The 20228-nt window shown below is 34.7% G+C and overlaps 2 protein-coding genes and 1 long non-coding RNA gene across 4 annotated transcripts; all 3 read right to left on the reverse strand.

The window, feature by feature from the left end:
- Positions 1 to 155: 155 nt before the first annotated feature.
- On the reverse strand, positions 156 to 10742 carry LOC142535022 (uncharacterized). Its single transcript, XM_075641665.1, has 4 exons — positions 10301 to 10742; positions 9976 to 10230; positions 9648 to 9892; positions 156 to 456 (listed from the first exon to the last, which is right to left on the reverse strand). Exons 1-4 carry the CDS (start codon positions 10559 to 10561, stop codon positions 156 to 158), a joined length of 1062 nt encoding a protein of 353 aa, XP_075497780.1. The 5' UTR covers positions 10562 to 10742.
- LOC142535025 (uncharacterized) lies at positions 10740 to 11477 on the reverse strand. Its single transcript, XR_012817318.1, has 3 exons — positions 11254 to 11477; positions 10858 to 10974; positions 10740 to 10773 (listed from the first exon to the last, which is right to left on the reverse strand). It is a non-coding gene; the product is annotated as an uncharacterized LOC142535025 (long non-coding RNA).
- Positions 11478 to 11608: 131 nt separating this feature from the next.
- On the reverse strand, positions 11609 to 16275 carry LOC142535023 (uncharacterized). 2 transcript variants are annotated; one of them, XR_012817317.1, is made up of 3 exons: positions 15816 to 15957; positions 15646 to 15714; positions 11609 to 11876 (listed from the first exon to the last, which is right to left on the reverse strand). XR_012817317.1 is itself a non-coding variant. In XM_075641666.1 (3 exons), the coding sequence occupies exons 1-3, from the start codon at positions 16129 to 16131 to the stop codon at positions 11627 to 11629; spliced, it is 384 nt and encodes a 127-aa protein (XP_075497781.1). In that variant the 5' UTR covers positions 16132 to 16275; the 3' UTR covers positions 11609 to 11626. The 2 variants fall into 2 exon arrangements, 1 of the variants encoding a protein (XP_075497781.1); XM_075641666.1 differs by lacking the exon at positions 15816 to 15957 and adding an exon at positions 16074 to 16275 and having other exon boundaries at positions 15646 to 15721.
- Positions 16276 to 20228: the final 3953 nt, after the last annotated feature.

Here is a 20228-nt window from a genome sequence, read left to right on the forward strand (position 1 = left end):
TTTGATTTGAATTACTCTCACATGTGCCGAAAATTAGGAACCCAGAGACGGACAAACAAGGCGACAACAAGAAATTAACCAATTATCATTCCAATAAATACCATACCTCGGGAAACTGGTGACGGACTAACACAGGTAAAGCAATATCATTCCAGTCAAAATGGAGAAGAAACAAAGGCGTAGAGGACGGCAATTGTGTATCTCAGTCGCTTCTTCCGTCTCAGTGCTTTGAACGGTGGTGGTGGTGGTGTTTTGCTTCCCTCTCGGTGAGTGAAACGGCGCTGGTGTTGGTGGTTCGAAGCGTGGTGTATCTCTAGTCGCAGCTTCCCTCTCGGTGCTTGGAATGGTGGTGGTAGTGGTGGTGTTGTTCGTCCCGCCTTCTTCTCTCTCGGTGGTGGAACGGCGGCGGCGGTGCATGGAATGGAGGCGGCGCGGCGTGGTTCGAAGCGAAGAAGACTGAAATTAGGATTAATTTTGAAGGAAAATGTGGATCGATCGAAATGAGCTCGTCTGAAGGATATATGATATAATCGATATTAAATTAATTAAACTTATCGGTTCATCTTTTTACTTCAGTATGAACTTATTTTTCTTAATTTTTTACTTCATCAACATTGATATGCCAAAGTAAAATATAATAAAAAAATACAGTGAAGCCCGTGTTTTTAAACATCCGAAGTAAAATATATTATTTTACTTCGCTTGTGTTATTACTGAAGTTATTGGTAATGTAATACTTCGTAATTTATTATTGCCGAAGTAACGCCTGTCGAAGTAAAATCAGATTTTTATACTATTGTTTAAGGAGGAATCCATCATATGTCAGCAAATGAAACCAAAAGATAAAATATAATATATTTTTTTGTTGCAATTCACTTGGGTCACACTCACCCAGTCCAAGCATCCATTTGCATGCATTGCACTTCAATTGGACTCTTTTCCCACGTACATGTGTCTTATGTCACGTCCCGAGACCGGAGTTAGTCGACATCGGCGTTGCTCAACAATCACATAAACAAGCCTCGTAGTACAATATAAACCAAAACCAGTTTCTTTCTCATAATCAACAAAAAAATCGTCTTTACAACTTAAATACCAAAATAAACTGATTAAAAATGTTTTAAATAGTGCGGAAGCGATAAACTTAAACTAAGCTTTAAAACTTCTGGAATAACTCGGGATCTTCTACCATCCCCAAAATTGCTCTTGCTCATCTTAATCTATTTGCTCTACGTTCTTATCTGGGTGGAGATGAAGTAAGGGGTGAGTATTTTGGGAAATACTCAGCAAGTGAAGGGGCCGTTCGAGACACGAAACAACATATACATATACTTGAATTCAAATTTAATAACGAATACTCATACTTCATAATCATAACATGTTATCACATATCATATTCGTACATCATACTTGTTTAGCATACTCATTTTGCACTGAAAGCCATCTCAGTTCCATGGTTTCCTGATATCGGTCTCCTATATGTTAATCCTCTAAGGAGTGAGGCCATGTCCAATATGTTAATCCTCTATGGAGTGAGGCCGTACAACGGTTACCATCCCACCGTATAAGGGTCATAGTTCGGAAATCCTTTCTCATATCCAATCGAATCCTAACAGTGTTTTTAACATAATAACTTGACAAATCTTGAAGAAAATATAAAATGAACAAGGAATTATGCTCGAACGAACTTTCAAAAACTCAAGGGAGATTCGTACACAAATTATAATTTTTTTAAACGCAAGCACACTTCAAAGAAAAGGTGTGGCAACAAAAACTCACTTACGAAAGAATATATACATAACAAAAGAGCACTTACGAAGGACAAGTGTACGAATTATATTATAACAAAAACCCACTTACCTTGGACCTGGAAGAAAACATGATGAATTCGAAAACCATAGAAGAATCGTGCAACTGGCACTTCGAAAACGCAGCAGCACCATCGCCCGAAAAATCAGCCGTCTTGAAAAATTCATTGTGCCTTATTGAACCGTTGGATCGGGCTCAAATTTTCACAGTATGTTCAAAAATATGTCGAAAAAATTATGATGTGAAGATCGGGTTTGTAAGTCGTTTTATCCTGTTTATGGAGGAAAACCGTAGGTATGTTTTTTTTTCGCGCAGAATATGAGCAGTTTTCTTGCGAAAGCTATAAACGAAAAACTAACCGTTTTTGGCTGAAATTTGGATATGTTATTATAAACATATGAAAGCATATTCTTCACGGTGGAGATCGGATTCCATCTACCCGAGCGAGAGAAACGAATTTCTGAACATGGACATAATTTTGATAACTCGTGCAGAATTTTTGGAGGGGAATTTCGAAAATTAGAGAGCAAAAACTCGAAAATTTGATGTGTAAATGAGGTGTAAATTCTGAATGGGAGCTTTTCCTATTTATAGAGAAGTGAGTGCTATCATGATCGTGTATTATCCTCGCGTTTGAACTTTTAAATCAAACTCTAAATCTAGGATAATTATCATCAAATCTTAGATCTTTATCTAGTATCAATATCATATCAAATCTTAGATCTTTATCTGATATCAGTATCATATCAAATCTTAGATCTTGGTTTATTTATCCCAAAATTAGGCTTATTATCAAAATTCTTATCTCCTGAAAAAAATCGGGGTTTCACATCCCTCCCACCTTATGGAAAGTTTCGTTCTCGAAACTTGGGTTGGCTTGATCTTTGAATATAAGAATATTCTTCTCGCATTCTTTATCCCACGTGGCTTACTTTCAGTATGATTAGAAAATCATCTAAAATTCCTAAATCACATCCTAATGATTTTTGTCAGACATCTTAATAACTAAAGTGTTGACTTACTCATACTTTGAATTATACTTGTAACACAATATTTTCTTATTATTACTTATATTGCTACACCTCAATTATAATACTCATATTGAACAAGAATTATTAGAATCATTGAATCTACAACAACTTACAGTAACCCAATATTTACATACCTCAAAACTTAAAACCCATATAAAATCTTGGAACTTAACTCAATATCAATCTATAGCCTATTGATTTAAATCTCAAAAATTATAACTCAGTCGTCATAAAATAAAATTTTATTCAACCTTGTACGAATAAAATTAATCCTCAATTAATTCTTGTGCTAAATCTTACTTTCAACAAGATAATGATCTTAGAGAGCTCCAACATAAACTATTTTTATTGAATGACTTTATCCTTGAATCATTCTTAGTACCGTAACAAAAGTCAAAACTTATTATGATATATTTTCCTCAATATCCAGCAATATCTCATCACTTATTTTATTCACATAAGGTCGTAATCTACTAGTTATTCCAAAATAATATAAATTTCTTAACCTTAAGATATTGTCCCCCAACTTCATTTTAAACAAGATATTCCAAAATCATACATATTTAAAGTTAACGCTTAGCATTCTTAAGAACCCTAATAATGTTCACACATTTAATTATTACCCAAAACCAACTTCTACATTAGAATATTCGAAACTTATAACTCTTATCTCAGATTTTCACATACTAATAATTTATTGTCCCCGAATCAAATATTTCATCTTAAGTCAGAAGCTTATGTCAGCTTATCTCAGATAAATACAATCCCAACAATATAGGTCAATGCTAATTGTTTCTTTAATCTAATTCCATAAAAATCCGATAAACACTACAAGAAATGCGTTGAACGAGATTTTTCGAGAAATTTTCCAAAAATGGAAGGTTTGGAGATAAACATATGGATTGAAAGAAAACGTTGAGAGAATTCCAGAACAGTTGACATAATCGAATTTGTAATTTTCTTCAGAAAGTTATAGGATATACGAACTTTTCTAAAATGGAAATACGCGATTTTAGATGCCTAAACGAAGGAATTTTGCGTTTTCGGACAATGCCTCTCAACTTCGTTATGGATATTACTCGTTGGGTCGTTCTGAAGGAGACTAGATCGGCTCTTTGCAAAAATCTGTCTGATTTTTTTTATCCTTCTGGTAAAATTTTCCCCAACTAGATTATAAACCTGGCGGCTCTGATACCACTTAAATGTCACGCCCCGAGACCGGGGTTAGTCGACGTCGACGTTGCTCAACAATCACATAATCGTCAAACAACAAGCCTTGTAGTACAGTATATACCAAAACCAATTTATTTCTCATAATCAACAAAAAAATCGTCTTTACAACTTAAATACCAAAATAAACTAATTAAAAATGTTTTAAATAGTGCGGAAGCGATAAACTTAAACTAAGCTTTAAAACTTCTGGAATAACTCGGGATCTTCTACCATCCCCAAAATTGCTCTTGCTCATCTTCATCCATTTGCTCTTCGTTCTTATATGGGTGGAGAGGAAGTAAGAGGTGAGTATTTTGGGAAATACTCAGCAAGTGGGGGGCTGTTCGAGACACGAAACAACATATACATATACTTGAATTCAAATTTTACATAGCATATCGTAACTTGAATAATAACGAATACTCATACTTCATAATCATAACATGTCATCACATATCATATTCGTACATCATACTTGTTTAGCATACTCATATAGCACTGAAAGTCATCTCATTTCCATGGTTTCCTGATATCAGTCTCCTATATAATAATCCTCTAAAGAGTGAGGTCATGTCCAATATATTAATCCTCTATGGAGTGAAGCCGTACAACGGTAACCATCCCACCGTATAAGGATCATAGTTCGGAAATCCTTTCCCATATCCAATTGAATCCTAACAGTGCTTTGAACATAATAACTTGACAAATCTTGAAGAAAATATATAATGAACAAGGAATTATGCTCGAACGAACTTTCAAAAACTCAAGGGAGATTCGTACATAAATTATAATTTTTTTAAACGCAAGCACACTTCAAAGAAAAGATGTGGCAACAAAAACTCACTTACGAAAGAATATATACATAACAAAAGCGCACTTATGAAGGACAAATGTGCATATTATAGTATAACAAAAACCCACTTACCTTGGACCTGGAAGAAAACATGAAGAATTCGAAAACCATAGAAGAATCGTGCAACTGGCACTTCGAAGACGCAGGTACACCATCGCCCGAAAAATCAGCCGTCTTGAAAAATTCATTGTGCCTTATTGAACCGTTGGATCGGGCTCAAATTTTCACAGTATGTTCAAAAGTACGTCGAAAAAGTTATGAACGGTGAAGATCGGGTTTTAAGTCGTTTTATCCTGTTTATAGGAGGAAAACCGTAGGTATGTTTTTTTTTCGCGCAGAATATGAGCAGTTTTCTTACGAAGGCTATAAACAAAAAACTAACCGTTTGATTTGGCTGAAATTTGGATATGTTATTATAAACATATGAAAGCATATTCTGAACAGTGGAGATCGGATTCTTTTTACCCGAGCGAGAGAAACGAATTTCTGAACATGGAAAGAATTTTGATAACTCGTGCAGAATTTTTGGAAGGGAATTTCGAAAATTAGAGAGCAAAACCAAAAATTTGATGTGTAAATGAGGTGTAAATTCTGAATGGGAGCTTCTCCTATTTATAGAGATGTGACTGCTATCATGATTGTGTATTATCCTCGCGTTTGAACTTTTAAATTAAACTTTAAATCTAGGATAATTATCATATCAAATATTAGATTTTTATCTGATATCAATATCATATCAAATCTTAGATCTTTATCTGATATCTGTATCATATCAAATTTTAGATCATTGGTTTATTTATCCCAAAATTAGCCTTAGCATCAAAATTCTTATCTCCTGAAAAGAATCGGTGTTTTACATCTTAGGCTTGCTTTATTTATTTTTCCTGTGAAGTATTGTGGAGTGTTGTTGTTGGATTGGGATTTGATGATGGAACGGTGATTTGGTGGTGGTGTTGGAATCAAAGCAATTGAATGGCCTAAACACTCATTTCGTCTCAGAAATCCATAAAGCAAGCTCTAAATTCCCTTCTGTTCTTCATTTTCTTCAACTCACTGGAACCAAAACCTCAATCCGTAAGATCACGTACATTTCAACTTCTTTGATAGCCTGTAGGACTAATCCATACTTTATTACTGTATCATTTTCGTGTCTCGAGTTTCTTGAAATTCTAAATTGGGCAACAATTACTGGAAATATGTTCTTTCCTTGGCTGTTGCAACTACAGCGAATTCCTTGAAAATAATTTTAGTCATTACTACTCTCGATTACCAATCTTTGAGCTAGGTACAATGAATGATATCCCGAGAACGCTTGATAATGATCCAGGATTCCTTCGGTTTTTGAAGAGTTAAATTCCTTTGGGGATTATACACTCCTCTTGGTCTAGTAAAAAGATTTTACAAGTAACATGTTGTCTCTTTAGCTTAAAATTCATCATCTTCTTTGAGATGTGTCGGTTCCTCGGCCCAAATCCCGTGGACTCCACCATGTCTCTGAATTGACTCCCTCGAATCATTGTGTTTTGATTCATACTTCTCTTCTTCTCACCATCAATATGATTACATCTCCATTTCTTCTAAAAAATCTTTCCTTTAGGAACAAAACATTTCTTTATTTCATTCCTTGGAATTACCTGCTACCCATTCTCTTTGATGACCAATCCCGAGCCTTCTTCTAGGAGTTTACTATTATTTATCTCTTCTTGCAGTGATTCCTTATGCACTAACTCCCTGGGCTCTTCTTTCATTAGTTTGAAATTCTCTAGAAATATGACAATGCGTGTATCACAATCTATGGAGACTTAAAACTTTCTCACACAAAAGTCAAGTGTTTTGCAGTTCCTTCACATCTTCTTCGCTAATTGATTCATTATATTCATCACTAGATTTGTTCTTCGTACCCGATCTACCAAATTTAGATTTGATTTTCATCTAGCTAAGCTTCTTTCTCCTAGAAGCAGCTCGTTCCATGAATAACCTTCTTTTTGTGTCCAAATGAGTAGCTTAAGAAACCTTTTATGATGGGCCACTCTCCAAGCTTCACCAAACTCCCTCCTAGCAAGAAGCACAAATCGAATTCTCGTTACCTGGTCCTTACCTCTTGGACTCGTCTTTGCTCACGTGTTCATGTCTAACATGTTCAACAGATTTTCTCCCAAGTTCTGATCTTCTTGACTTGAGGTAAGATGGATTCTTACTGTCATGGTAGTTCATGGATATTTGATGAGACGGCTTCCATTGAAACCACTGGTTTTTGTCAATTGGCCTTCTCGAGAAATATCGGTTCCTCGGCCCAAAGACCGTAGACTTGCCAATATTTCTGAAATACTTATGCAGAACAAATCTAACCCGTGAGAACCACGATTTTTGACCATGTACTTATTTATTTAAATATAGAAATGTATAAAAATGTATTATGATATTATTGTAAAAAAAATAAATTAGAAAATATTAAATTATACATGGTATTCGAATTTTCAATAAATACACGAAATTCGAAAATCTAGTACAATATATTCAATAATTTTGAAACTTAAGTATAGGATATCAATAAAATTTGGAAGAAATATTACACGCAAGATAACTTTTGCTCAACAAAGAAATTAATGAATTCAACGTAGTATAGGTACATCATGAATATGTACAAGAAAGTAGTCTACATTCAACCACCCAGTCTAATATAAATTTTGAAATTGTATATACTTGGGAACCAAGTTTTCGAAATTTGGTAAGTTAATGTGTATCGAATAATTTCCCGCAGGAGTTAAAAGAAAACATATTTTGATAGTTTTATCATAAAGTTCTAGAAAAATCTTATTGAATTAAAAGTTTAGCCTACATGCAAATTTTATGTCACTAAAATTTTAAAACGTGATTTACATTGGTAAAACGTGATATTACCTCAAAAAATTAAAAAAATAATAATAAGTATATTGTATTTTTATGCAGTTATGCAACCGACGATTTTTTCTGATATGAAATGTGACATTTCCGAACTGAAGGACGATAATTATAAAATATGAAAATAAAGAATTCTTCTTCAATTAGGGTGTAAGATATTGATTAATATGCTATACGGAAAGACGAACTGTCTGTTATTGTTGAAAACAACATTCCAGATGATGTTGATCTTTATGAAAAATGGGAGTGATCTAATCGACTCTGAGTAATGTTCATAAAGACCAAAATATGTGCTGATATACGACGTTCCGTCGATCAGCATAATAATATCAAAGAATTTCTAAATGCTATTGATGAACAATTTCAGTCTTCAGATAAGGTATTTTCCGTCTTCCTAATTATGGAATTCTCTTCATCAAGGCTCATCAGTGTGAGAGGTGTGCGAGAGCACATCATGAATATGCGGGACATAACTGCTCGACTCAAAACACTTGAAGTGGAAATGTCTGAAACTTTTCTTGTGCACTATATTTTATGCACTATTCCACAAAATATGGACCCTTCAAAATTTCCTCCAACACACATAAGAATAAGTGGTCAATAAATGAATTAATGATCATGTGTGTTCAAGAGGAAAAAAGTTGTTAATAGAAAAAAATGATAATGCTTCTATGACTACACAAGGAAAGTATAAGAAACAGGCCAAAGTCAAGGAAAAAGGGAAATGAATAATTCCACCCCAACCTGAAATCAAGAAAGAATAAAGGGAAATGAATAATTCCATCCCAACATGAAATCAAGAAAGAATCCAAGTGATTATTCTGTAAAAGGACAAGACACATAAATTTAAAGATTGGTTTGAAAAGAAAGATATTCATATTTCATTTGTATGTTATGAATCTAATATGATTGATATGATTTATAACACATGGTGGATTGATTCTGGTTCTATAATTCATGTTACAAATACCTTGTAGAGTATGTAAAGCCTAAGGAACCTCTAGAAAATGAGCGGAACATCTATTCGAGAAACAAGATGTCTTCGCATTTGGAGGCTATTGAGACTTGTTGCCTTATATTGGATAGTAGTTTTATTTTAAAATGAGAAAAGACATTTTAGGTCCCTAGTCTTTCTAGGAATTTAATTTCACTTTCAAATCTTGTACCCCATTGATTATTCCTTTCATTTTTTGGATAAATCAATAAATTTATTTTATAAATCAAATATTGTTGGAAATGGTACAATGATTGATGGTCTTTTCTCTATTTCTTTACAAAATAATAATATCACTATGCATGTTCAAAAATGTATTAAAAGATGTGTTATAAATGAAGATTCATCTATATCGTGGCACAGGAGATTGGGACACATCTCCATAGAGAGGATTAAAAGATTAGTGAATGATGGAATACTTAGTACTTAGATTTTACCGATTTTGATATTTGTGTGGACTGCATAAAGGGAAAGCAGACCAATATGTATAAAAAGGGTGTGAAGAGGAGTACATAAATATTAGAAATCAAACGTTCAGATATGTTTTGTCCAGATATGGACATGCAAAGTCCGAAATATTTCATCTCCTTCGTTGATGATTACTCACGATACATGTATATTTACATGCTTCATAACAAAAATGAAGCCTTTAAGGTTTTTACGGATGAAGTGGATAAGCAATGTGGAAAACAAATTAAGATCGTGAGACACTACTATAAACTTGTCAGTCTTGTTGTCCTTTTCTTTTATACAGATGCTTACAATTTCCAACAGAATAATGTGAATATGATAAATTAATTAAGTTTATACAGCTTAAGTGGTCAACAAACAAAAGAAGAAGATTTACCACATGTACACAACTATACAATTGGCAGATATTGGATCCAAACTATAGAAAGGAATGATGTCTTCAAGGTGCAGAAGTAGTTCGTAACTCTCGTCAAATAAATCATGATAAAAAAGCAGTGATAAATTTTGTTCATCGGTTAGAGCACGTTTACAATAACAATACAAAAGATGTAAAGATCTTGGCACACTTGAAGACAAACCAATCTTATTTCTGTGGTCGACATTTTTCTTCTTTTGAAGCTTCTAAACATTGCAAATGTACATATGTTAGCTGCAATATTGAATTATTTATGATACTTTAAATTTAAATATAAATTGACATTTACCTCATCTTGAATTACTACGAAGTGTGCTGGCCAAGCTACATGTGTTCCAACAGCATCACCAACAGTATCACATTCGTTTGGAATTGGAAATGATAAATGTGCTAATTTTTCCACAGCATTATCAATGGATACGTGCATGCAAGTAATGGGTGATGGAACACCATGAAATAATTTATCATCCGCATTGACATGGACAATTGTACCGTAGGCAACAATGTTGGTCCTAGATTCCAATGCCAATGCAACCGGCTTGCCCTAGAAGACAAATAATCATGTTATAAATTGATACAAATCATAGTCATGGACAATTGCAATAATCAGATACCTGCAGAAACTCAGCATTGCTCAAAGTTTTCACGTCATCATCATGCGAAGTTGCATAGTTGCTTGCACCCTTTTTGATTTTATCGTCACTCATGGGATGCAACTTTACTGAGCAACTACCTTTTTCTTCAATGTCAAAGTTGCTTGCACCCTTTTTGAACATTTCTTCAAGTCTCTGTATGCGTGCATCTTGATCTGATATGCGTGCATTTTGTTCTGCGATTCGTGCATCTTGTTTTGAGATTAATATCTTTGCCTCCATCAACTCCTTTGTTTGATTAAGAAATATATGGTCATCACCAAAAGGACTCTTCCATACTCTACCAATATTAAAGTAGATGCTTGGAGTGATATGACCTCCAACACCTCTCACACGACCAGAATGTTCATATGAATCCAGAGCTTTCGTAAGGATATCATTTTTTCCCTCTTCATATTGCAACGTACCCTCGATTTTTGTTGCACATAACCATCCTGTCATGCACAAAAGAACAAGATAATTACTAAAAACAGTTATAATGAATAAAAATTATTCATTTTCATGTATTGTTTGCTTACAATCTTTTCTATTGCCGATTTCAACTCATCGCCTTCATATTGACCCTTCTTATTGACCCGTCCTTTCTTCCACATAATTGCTCGATTTATATCATCATCGTCACATAACTCATCTGCCTACAAACAATATGTATGTTATCAACAAATTTAAAAATCACATAGCATGGACTTAGTAAACTTTTCGAATTAACTCAGTTTCTCATACTTACTATTTCGTCGGCGAAACGTGCATATCCTTTCCGAGACATACGATGGGGGTATATGTTTTGCTTTCTTCTCTTCTTTTGTTCATCACGCAATTTCTAGTTAATTGAAAATTGCCCACATATATCATATGTCAATTGAAATAATTTGTTATGGTCTACTAATTTGAAAGTAACAAATTAAGAATCTTACCATGAAGTCATCAGACAAGCGACTGATTACAAATGAACTCCAATCATCTCGTGTAATACCAAACCCAGTAGGTGGTTCTTTCAAATCCTCAGTGTGATCCCGCTTGTTAAAAATGAACTTTTGAGTGAGAAAAGCTTTAAACTGTCGCCACTTGTTATTTGCAGAGTTCAGACATCCCTTCTTCCAGCTTTGATCAACATTGTACGTCAGCTGTAGAAGTCATATTAACCCATAACATTAAACATATCATAACCATATGAAAAATAATTAAAATAGTCAAAACATTATAACTTACATTAACCGATTCCCATATTAAATCTTTGACATCATTTAGAACCATTTTCCAAGTCTGATAACTTATCTTTACCTTTTCTCAAACAAGAACACCAATATAACTTTGCATCTCACCTGCAAATTCTCCAACTGGCTGTCCCAATTTATTGAACCTCACATCCTTTCTGATTCCATGAACCCTTTGCCTAACAAGCCTATCCAAATGTGTACGGCCTCTAGATGATTTTGTTGTTTCCGTCTCTGTAGATTCCAAAACTGTTTCGCCCCCACAACTATTGTCATTGGCAGAATATGCAGTATTCTGTTTAGGCTTCTCGTTCTTTGACATCCTGCAAGCATTTACAATTTGTTAGGCAATCAGAAAAATGCATTATGCAATGCATGTCATAAAAAAATTAGTACTCAGTTCTTTATTTTTCTTTCTACATGAAAATGTAATATGCAGAACAGCAAAGGAATGTAACCTATCATGCTGGTTCAAGTCATTTAGGATTGCACTTAATTATTGTCAATCCAATACCCATCACAATGTTCACGAATGCATGGAGGTTCATTTTCATCTATTCCATCAACATCCATTGATATAAACCCTCGCGTAAAACATTGATAGTGGGATACATCATTCTCCAATTCATCACCATTCATGTAGTGAATATACTCTCTTGTGGGACTTGCAAGTACAACATGCCATGCAGGATCTTGAGGATCTTCAATGTAAAACACCTGCTTTGCTTGACTGCCCAAGATAAAAGAGTCAGACTTGAATCCAATTCTCTTCAGGTTTACCAACGTGAAACCAAGATCATCAACTTTAATACCGTTAATATTTTCAACCCAATTACATTTAAACATTGGAATTTGAAACATTTGGTAATCAAGTTCCCATATTTCTTGAATAACTCCATAAAAAATCATGTCTGACACAACTGGATTTTTATCCTTTGCACTAGCAACTTGCATTGTCGTTGCGACTAAGCTTACTCCGGAATTTTGCACAACTCGTACATCATCTCGCTCTTTTGTATGATAAGTGACCCCATCAATCAAATAACTAGAGTATTTTAACACTTGTTTGCTAGGTCCGCGCGCTACCCACTTCAATTTTTCTGAAATTTCACGAGTGGAATTGCCAACTGCACTTGCAACCTATATTTCACAAAGTGCTAAAATTTAACCCTAAGTTTTAAAAAAACTCCATGATATTGATATTTAGACAACTTACAGTATCACGTAACCAGTTAATAAAGGTTCGGTTATGCTCATCTTGTAACCACCTTTTGGACTTTGCTTTATGGGGAAATTTTGCATCCAAAAATGTCATGTGTTCCCTGATGAAATGATTAAGGATAAGTTAACCAATTGAATGTAAAAGAATAGCCAGAAAGTATTACTAAGTCAAAGAAATTACTCGATATAAGGCTCAACGTCAACATCATTTCCAGTAGATAACGATGTGCTTGATTCAACTCATCATCACTAGTGTAGTGCATTACTGAACCAGACAGAGGCTTAGTGAGTTGTACTCTCCGATGCATTGATGGGATACCAATTGTATCTACACTAGACATGTAGTCCGAGCAAAATTCCACAGCCTCTTCAGCAATATAACGTTCGGCTATACACCCTTCAGGCCGATTGCGATTTTGCACATAGCCTTTCAATATCTTCATGAATCTTTCAAATGGATACATATGCCTAAACCAAACCGGTCCACACAATTTTATTTCGCGTACAAGATGAACGGTTAAATGAATCATTATATCAAAAAAAGATGGGGGGAAATATTTCTCCAGTAAACACAATATCATCACAATCTCTCTTTGTATCTCATCCAACTTTGAGACATCTATCACTTTATTGTATAACACATTGAAGAACCCACACAACTGAGTGATAGTATCTCTAACATGTTATGTAGGACACCTCGTATGGCCACTGGAAGCAATTGTTGCATCAAAGTGTGATAGTCGTGTGACTTAAGGCCAACAAGTTTCAAGTCCTTCATCGACACGAGGTTTTTAATATTAGATGAGTAACCCGTAGGGACCTTTATTCCAAACAGAGAATTGCAAAATTTTCTTTTCTCAGACTTGCTTAGAGTATAACAGGCTGCTGGCAAATACGTTCTTTTCTCCCCCATCTTTGGTATCAAATCAGTCCTCAAATTCATCTCCATGAGATCTGGTCTTGCTGCAACTCCATCCTTCGTTTTTCCTGGAATGTCAAGTAACGTACCGATGAGACTTTCACAAACATTTTTTTCAATATGCATCACATCAAGAACATGTCGAACATGTAGATGTTTCAATACTCAAGTTCAAAGAATATAGATTTCTTTTCCAACATGATTTCTCATCACCTACCTTCAACTGAAGCTTCCCACTCATTTTTCCCAGGTGATAATTAATTCTTTCAACTCTTTCTAAAACTTCATGCCCAGTTAATGGTTTTGGTGCGAGTTTAAACTCTTGGTTCCCATTAAATGCTTTCTTTTGCCTTCGATATGGATGACTTGTAGGAAGAAACCTTCTATGGACATGTATACACAATTTTTCTACTATGCTTCAACCTCGTCGAATATGTTTCTTCACCACATATTGGACATGCATGATATCCTTTCACAATACAACCTGACATGTTCCCATATGCAGGAAATCATTGATCGTCCATAGTAACACAGCTCTAAGCGAGAACATTTCTTTTCGATATGCATCATATGTATCAACACCATTATCCCATAAAAATTTTAATTCGTCAATTAGAGGTGCTAAGTAGACATCAATATCATTTCCCGGTTGTTTGGGACCAGAAATCAACAAAGTGAGCATCATAAATTCTTTTCATACACAAACTTGGAGGAAGGTTGTAAGTGATCATCACAATTGGCCACAACTATATGCAGTACCTCATCGAACTATGTGGATTCATGCCGTTTGCTGATATGGCCAATCTTAGATTTCTTGGCTCGGAAGCAAAATTTGGCCAGTTGTGATCCACTACTTTCCAAGAGGGTGCATCAGCCGGATGACGCAAGTATCCATCACGAATTCTTTTATCAGCATGCCAAGTTAATTCCTTATATATCACCTTCTGCTGAAACATCTTTGAAATCTGGGAATAGGTGGGAAGTACCAAAGGACCTTTGCAGGAACTCCTCCATTTATCGTAGAATTTTACCCAACTTCCACCTTGACATCCCGCAAATAGGGCAACTGGTAAATTCCTCATACTCCTTCCGGTATAAGATACAATCATTAGGACAAGCATGAATGTTCACATAATCCATCCCTAAAGCACATAAGCTTTTCTTTGCATCATACAAAGATAAAGGCAATTCATTGTCATCTGGAAGCATTTGCCCAAACAAACCAAGTAAATCAGTGAAACTTTTATCACTCCAACTATATTTTGCCTTCAAGTTATATAATTTCACAAGTGCAAATAACTTGTAAATTTAACACATCCAGGATATAAGGTTTCTCGGCATCTTCAAGTAGCTTATGGAATGGTTTGGATTCTTAGCATAACTAAAATATGCACCATGTACCATACTTATAGGTTCCTCGGTAAAATATTTGCGTTCATCTTGCCCTACTCGATCACTATCATTCATTGAGTTCCCGAACTTAGATCTTTCGCCATGCCAAATCCATGTATGATATGTTAAAATCTATACCATTACAACACAAATGAGCCCTTATAGTGTCAATAACTTTCGTCTTTAGATTACCACATTTGCACATGGGCAAGGCATTGCATTCGGATTGTTAGCGTTTCGCGATGCAAACTGCAAGAAATACTCCACCCCAACCTCATATTCATGTAACAACCTGTTCTTTGACATCCAATCTTTGTCCATCCAATCTTTGTCCATTATACGTATCACTAACCACCCATCAATGAGTCAAATCCTTCAAACAATTGTACAAACACTATTAAGTTGGTGTTCAAAAGAGTTGTAAACAACAAAATTAGACATCAATGTTGTGATGAATCTATCAACAATGCTCGTGTTACATAGCTTCATTCGTTGTATTTTGTGGCGATGGCTTTATCAAAAATGACATTAATTTATTTCGTAAATATGCAGAAACATACCTGCAAGAAACCGTCGCCACAGCTTTTTTACCGACTGTAAACTTGAAAGTAAGCAAATTTCCTACCCCACTGTCACCTTCAATTTTGTGCACATAAAGAATGAAAAATTCATATCAGGCCCATCACGTGACACAACTACACTTGAAAAACAACCATAACAAAGGAATTACCGCTCAAATCCGCATCAAAGAAGCTTGCTCAGACTAGCTAAAGTACAAGCTTGAAGGATTTATATTCAATGAGAATAACTCAAACTTGTTCTTAACCCAAAATTCATATAATCAGCTTGTATGAGCTCAATTCAGCCCAATAAAATAAAGCAATTAAAACTTGAGCTCGACAAGAAATATAACATTCTCGACTCATTCTTTATATGCGTCTGAAACTACAATATTTTAAATCACAAAAACCACGAAAAAGGCACCGACCTTTGCGAATGTACTCTTCCCAGATCCATTCTTTCCCATCACAGCATGAACCTTTCATATCCAACAACCAAATTAGGAGTCAAAGAAACTGAAAAACTATGTGCTTACAACTAGAATTAGAGTAAAACCTTTATTTGTCTCAATATTTACTTTTGTTCAATAAAAGATATATATATAGTTTTAGTTTCCCTCTCAACCATCATTATTAATTCGTCTCACTAAAAATATACATGCTTTATCGAAAAAGAAAATATCAACAAAAAAAGGTTTTGCCAAAAATTTGCAAGGAAAAAAAAACCTAGTTTAAGCAAATTCTCGAACACCTACGCTACAATATAAAAGTGGTCATGTGATTACAAATATCAACTCGAATCCTTCCAACAGATGCAAATACATCACCGTGGAACACAAATTAAATTCATAAAGCCGATTGAATGCAACAAAAATGTCAATGTCTTTCCGCATAATATCCATAAACGGTATATAATATTGTGATCTTCAAGATTACACAGCAGAATTGTGAAAAGATAAATTACATTTCGTTATCAAACTATCATTTGCCCACTTAACATCTATACCCGTCCAACTTAGCCCCCACTTAACTGTTTATCATAATTGCATCAAATTGGGTGGAAAAAATACATATGCAGCAAAATGGAATAAACCATATCGACATCATTTTGTATACCACACAAGGGGGGAAAAACTTAATTAGGTACCTCGCTTCGTGAACCGTAAGATTAACGCTTAAGAATGGCTGCTTGCACTCCGCGATTACGGCGGAGAGATTTTTTGACAACAAGCAGGAGTTTCGAAGCGCCACCGCCGCGGAGGTGGAAGAGGGCAGGGTCTCAAAGACTGTGTTCGCTTTTATGCTTTGTGAAAGGGAAAGGTAAAGCAATGGGTAGCTCTCTTGATCAGACTGTGTTCGCTTTCTTTGCTGCGTGGTGCAATGGGTAGCTCTCTCGATCAGATAAAAGATACTGGTGTCTTCTTGGCGAACCAAGGTCGCTGAATTTGATGGCTAGATCGCACGGTGGTCGGCCGTTTTTCCTTGGCATTGAGAAGCGGCGGACGTCGGCTTGGATTTTGGGGGGAAGAGGGCGACGTAGCTGTGGGAATGGGTTTGGGTTTCTTTCTTTTTTCTTCTCCCTTTTATTGCAAGTGTATATAACACTACAAATTTTTTTAAAAAAAATTCTACCACAACGGTTTTTGTAAACCCGTTGTCGTTAACCATATAAAACCCTAAGAAAAGACAACGTTTTAAAAAACTGTTGTCGTAGCTCTAATAAAACCAGCTGAAAGACACGGTTTTTTAAAAACCGTTGTCGTAGCCAAAAAAAAACACAATAATAGACAACGGTTCGGTGGAGAATATTATGGTAAATACATTGAGAATGGACAGACACCTTGTCCGTTTGCGAAGTTTCTCCAAGAGCATGGGAATATGTATATATTAAATCGAGTTCCAACTAAGGCTGTTCCAAATACGCCATTTGAATTATTAAAATGTTGAAAACTGAGTTTGCAACATATATCCATTGGGGTATTTTCATTCAGAAATAAGAGTTTGTAACTCACATGAAAGAAACTGGACCCAAGAACTATAAGTTGATATTTCATCGGATATGCCCAAAATCCAAGGGTACAGATTATATTGTAAACCTCAAAACACTAGAATTTTAGAATCAAGAAATGCAAAATTTATTTAAAATGGACTTGATTAGTGGGAGTGATCATTCAAATGACATAGTTTTTTTAGAAAGATCACAATAATTCACAACCCCTTCTTATTCAAATGATAGATTGATCGTTATTCACACTCCTCAAGACCAAACAAGTGTTAGGCAACCGGTTACTAAAGTTCCAAAAATCGCTGATGAAAATCTAGTAGATCAAGTTGTTAATGAAGAACAACAAGAAATTGTTGATCAACCAAACAACCTAAGGAGATCTACTAGAATTAGAAGATCAACTATATCTAGTGATTATGTTGTGTATTTACAAAAATTGGATTTTAACATTGGAGCTGAAAATGATCCTGAAACGTTTTTAAAATCCATTGGTTGTAATGAATCAAAATTATGGTTTAGTGCTATGAAAAAAGAGATGAATTCTATGGCATTTATTGGAGTATGAGATCTTGTTCAGTTGTCTGATGGTGTAAAATCCATTTGATGTAAATGAGTCTTCAAAACAAAGAAAGACTCATTAGACAACATTGAAAGATATAAATCAAAACTCATAGATAAAGGATTCACTCAGCAGGAAGGAATTGACTATAAGGAGACTTTTTCTCCTGTATCTAAGAAAGATTCTCTTCATATCTAGCATTAGTTGCATATTTTGACTTAGATTTACTAAAAATGGATGCGAAAATGGCTTTTCTCAACGGAGAATTAGAGGAAGAGGTTTATATGAAACAACCTGAAGGATTCTTCTCTAGTAATGGTAAACATTTGGTATGTAAGCTTAAGAAATCTATATATGTTTTGTTTCCAATATAGTTGGAGTGCTTAGAAGGTTTCAATTGGAGGAAAACAGAAAACTTACAAATTATTCGATGACCGGAGGTAACGCTTGAACAGCTTCCGCATATTGTTTACCATGTTCATAGTTGTGTAGAAACATGATTTTGTTGAAAAACTCTAAAAAAAATGTCATTAAACCCAAAAGAAATGGGTCACACCTTCAAGCTTATTATCAATCTTGGAAAATAAACGGAAGATCATCCTCATTTCAAGGTATATATACTCTATTTTTTACTCTAAACAATCTCTAGTTTCCGGAGTACATTTCTTGAAGTGATCCCTGACTTAAGCGTCGGAAGGTTTTCTCCGGGTATCCTCAAACACCTCTAACATTGTTCGTGTATAGGTGGTGGTGACCCCCAAAGTTTACTTGTGAGAACCACTGAAGGATCATCTAGACACACGGATTGACTGATCACTCAGATCTACTAATTTCGGTAACATTGTATATTTACTGCATCAACATCTTTGCCATGATTGACCATTAAGTCAATATTGAATTTTGAAACTAATAATAATAGTATAATCTCTTGCACCTAATGTTTAAACAACATAAGAAATAGAAAAAGAACACATCATCATCAAATGAAAATTAAGTTGAAGAATTGTCTCTCCATTGGGAAATAACAATTAACACAACTTAGGTAAACATTTGTCCAATTTACAGACGCATTAATCTATTCAAACAGGTTCATGAACAATTAAAAATGTACGCTGATGACAATGAAATAATGCATGCACCTCATATTAAATGGGCAGTTAATTAGGTGTTTGATCCTGGTCAAAAATCTTTTTTGATTTGTAACATTCTTTAAATAAAAACACATGATCTCAAGTTTTGTATTATGTGTTTTTTCCAAAGGAGGTTATATTTTTTAAGAAAAAAATTCCTTAAACATTAGATAAAGTACACGAGGAAACATAATTTTCTAGCACAATACAACTAATTATTTTAAATTAATTTTATTCAAAGTTAAAGGTTACATTCTTGATCAAACATAGTTAACAGAAACAAAAACAATGCTTACATTGATTTGAAATGTCTAAATCTTGAAGGGTTCGATGTACATTGCAACTATGAGGGGCTTTATAACCTTTTCTGGTTGAGTATATCCATCTTCATTGTTCTTGTATATTACATCTATTACCCTTGTGATGTTGAGGATTATCATAAGAACCTCCTTCGAACACGGAAATGGTCTCTTGAAATCCTCATTAACATCCTTCCACGCATCTGTAGTCATTTCCTCAATCTTATTCATTGCCTCTTCCATTGTCACACCGTAATCCTTCATGTAGCAGTCGATACCGGTGGATTTTTGGCCTCTTCCTTTTTCGACCTACGAATATGTTGAGCATATGTAAGAGATACTGATTTAACCTACTGAATAAAGTACTATACACATGCAAGCTACCTCCGGAACCCTAAGAAACTACCTTTAAAACTACTGAATAAAGTTTAGATTGTGTTTGGACCGAAGTATTTGTGATAAAAGGATTTGAAAAGTATAGATCATTTTTTTTTTACTCAAACTGATACAATGGATTTGAGACCAAATCCACTGAAATCATTCCATCCAGTGCAATCTTTAGGTATTTGTAAGGCCGTACATTAACTTGT

Source organism: Primulina tabacum, unplaced genomic scaffold (assembly GCF_025594145.1).
Source record: "Primulina tabacum isolate GXHZ01 unplaced genomic scaffold, ASM2559414v2 Contig794, whole genome shotgun sequence".
NCBI classification, from domain to species: Eukaryota; Viridiplantae; Streptophyta; class Magnoliopsida; order Lamiales; family Gesneriaceae; genus Primulina; species Primulina tabacum.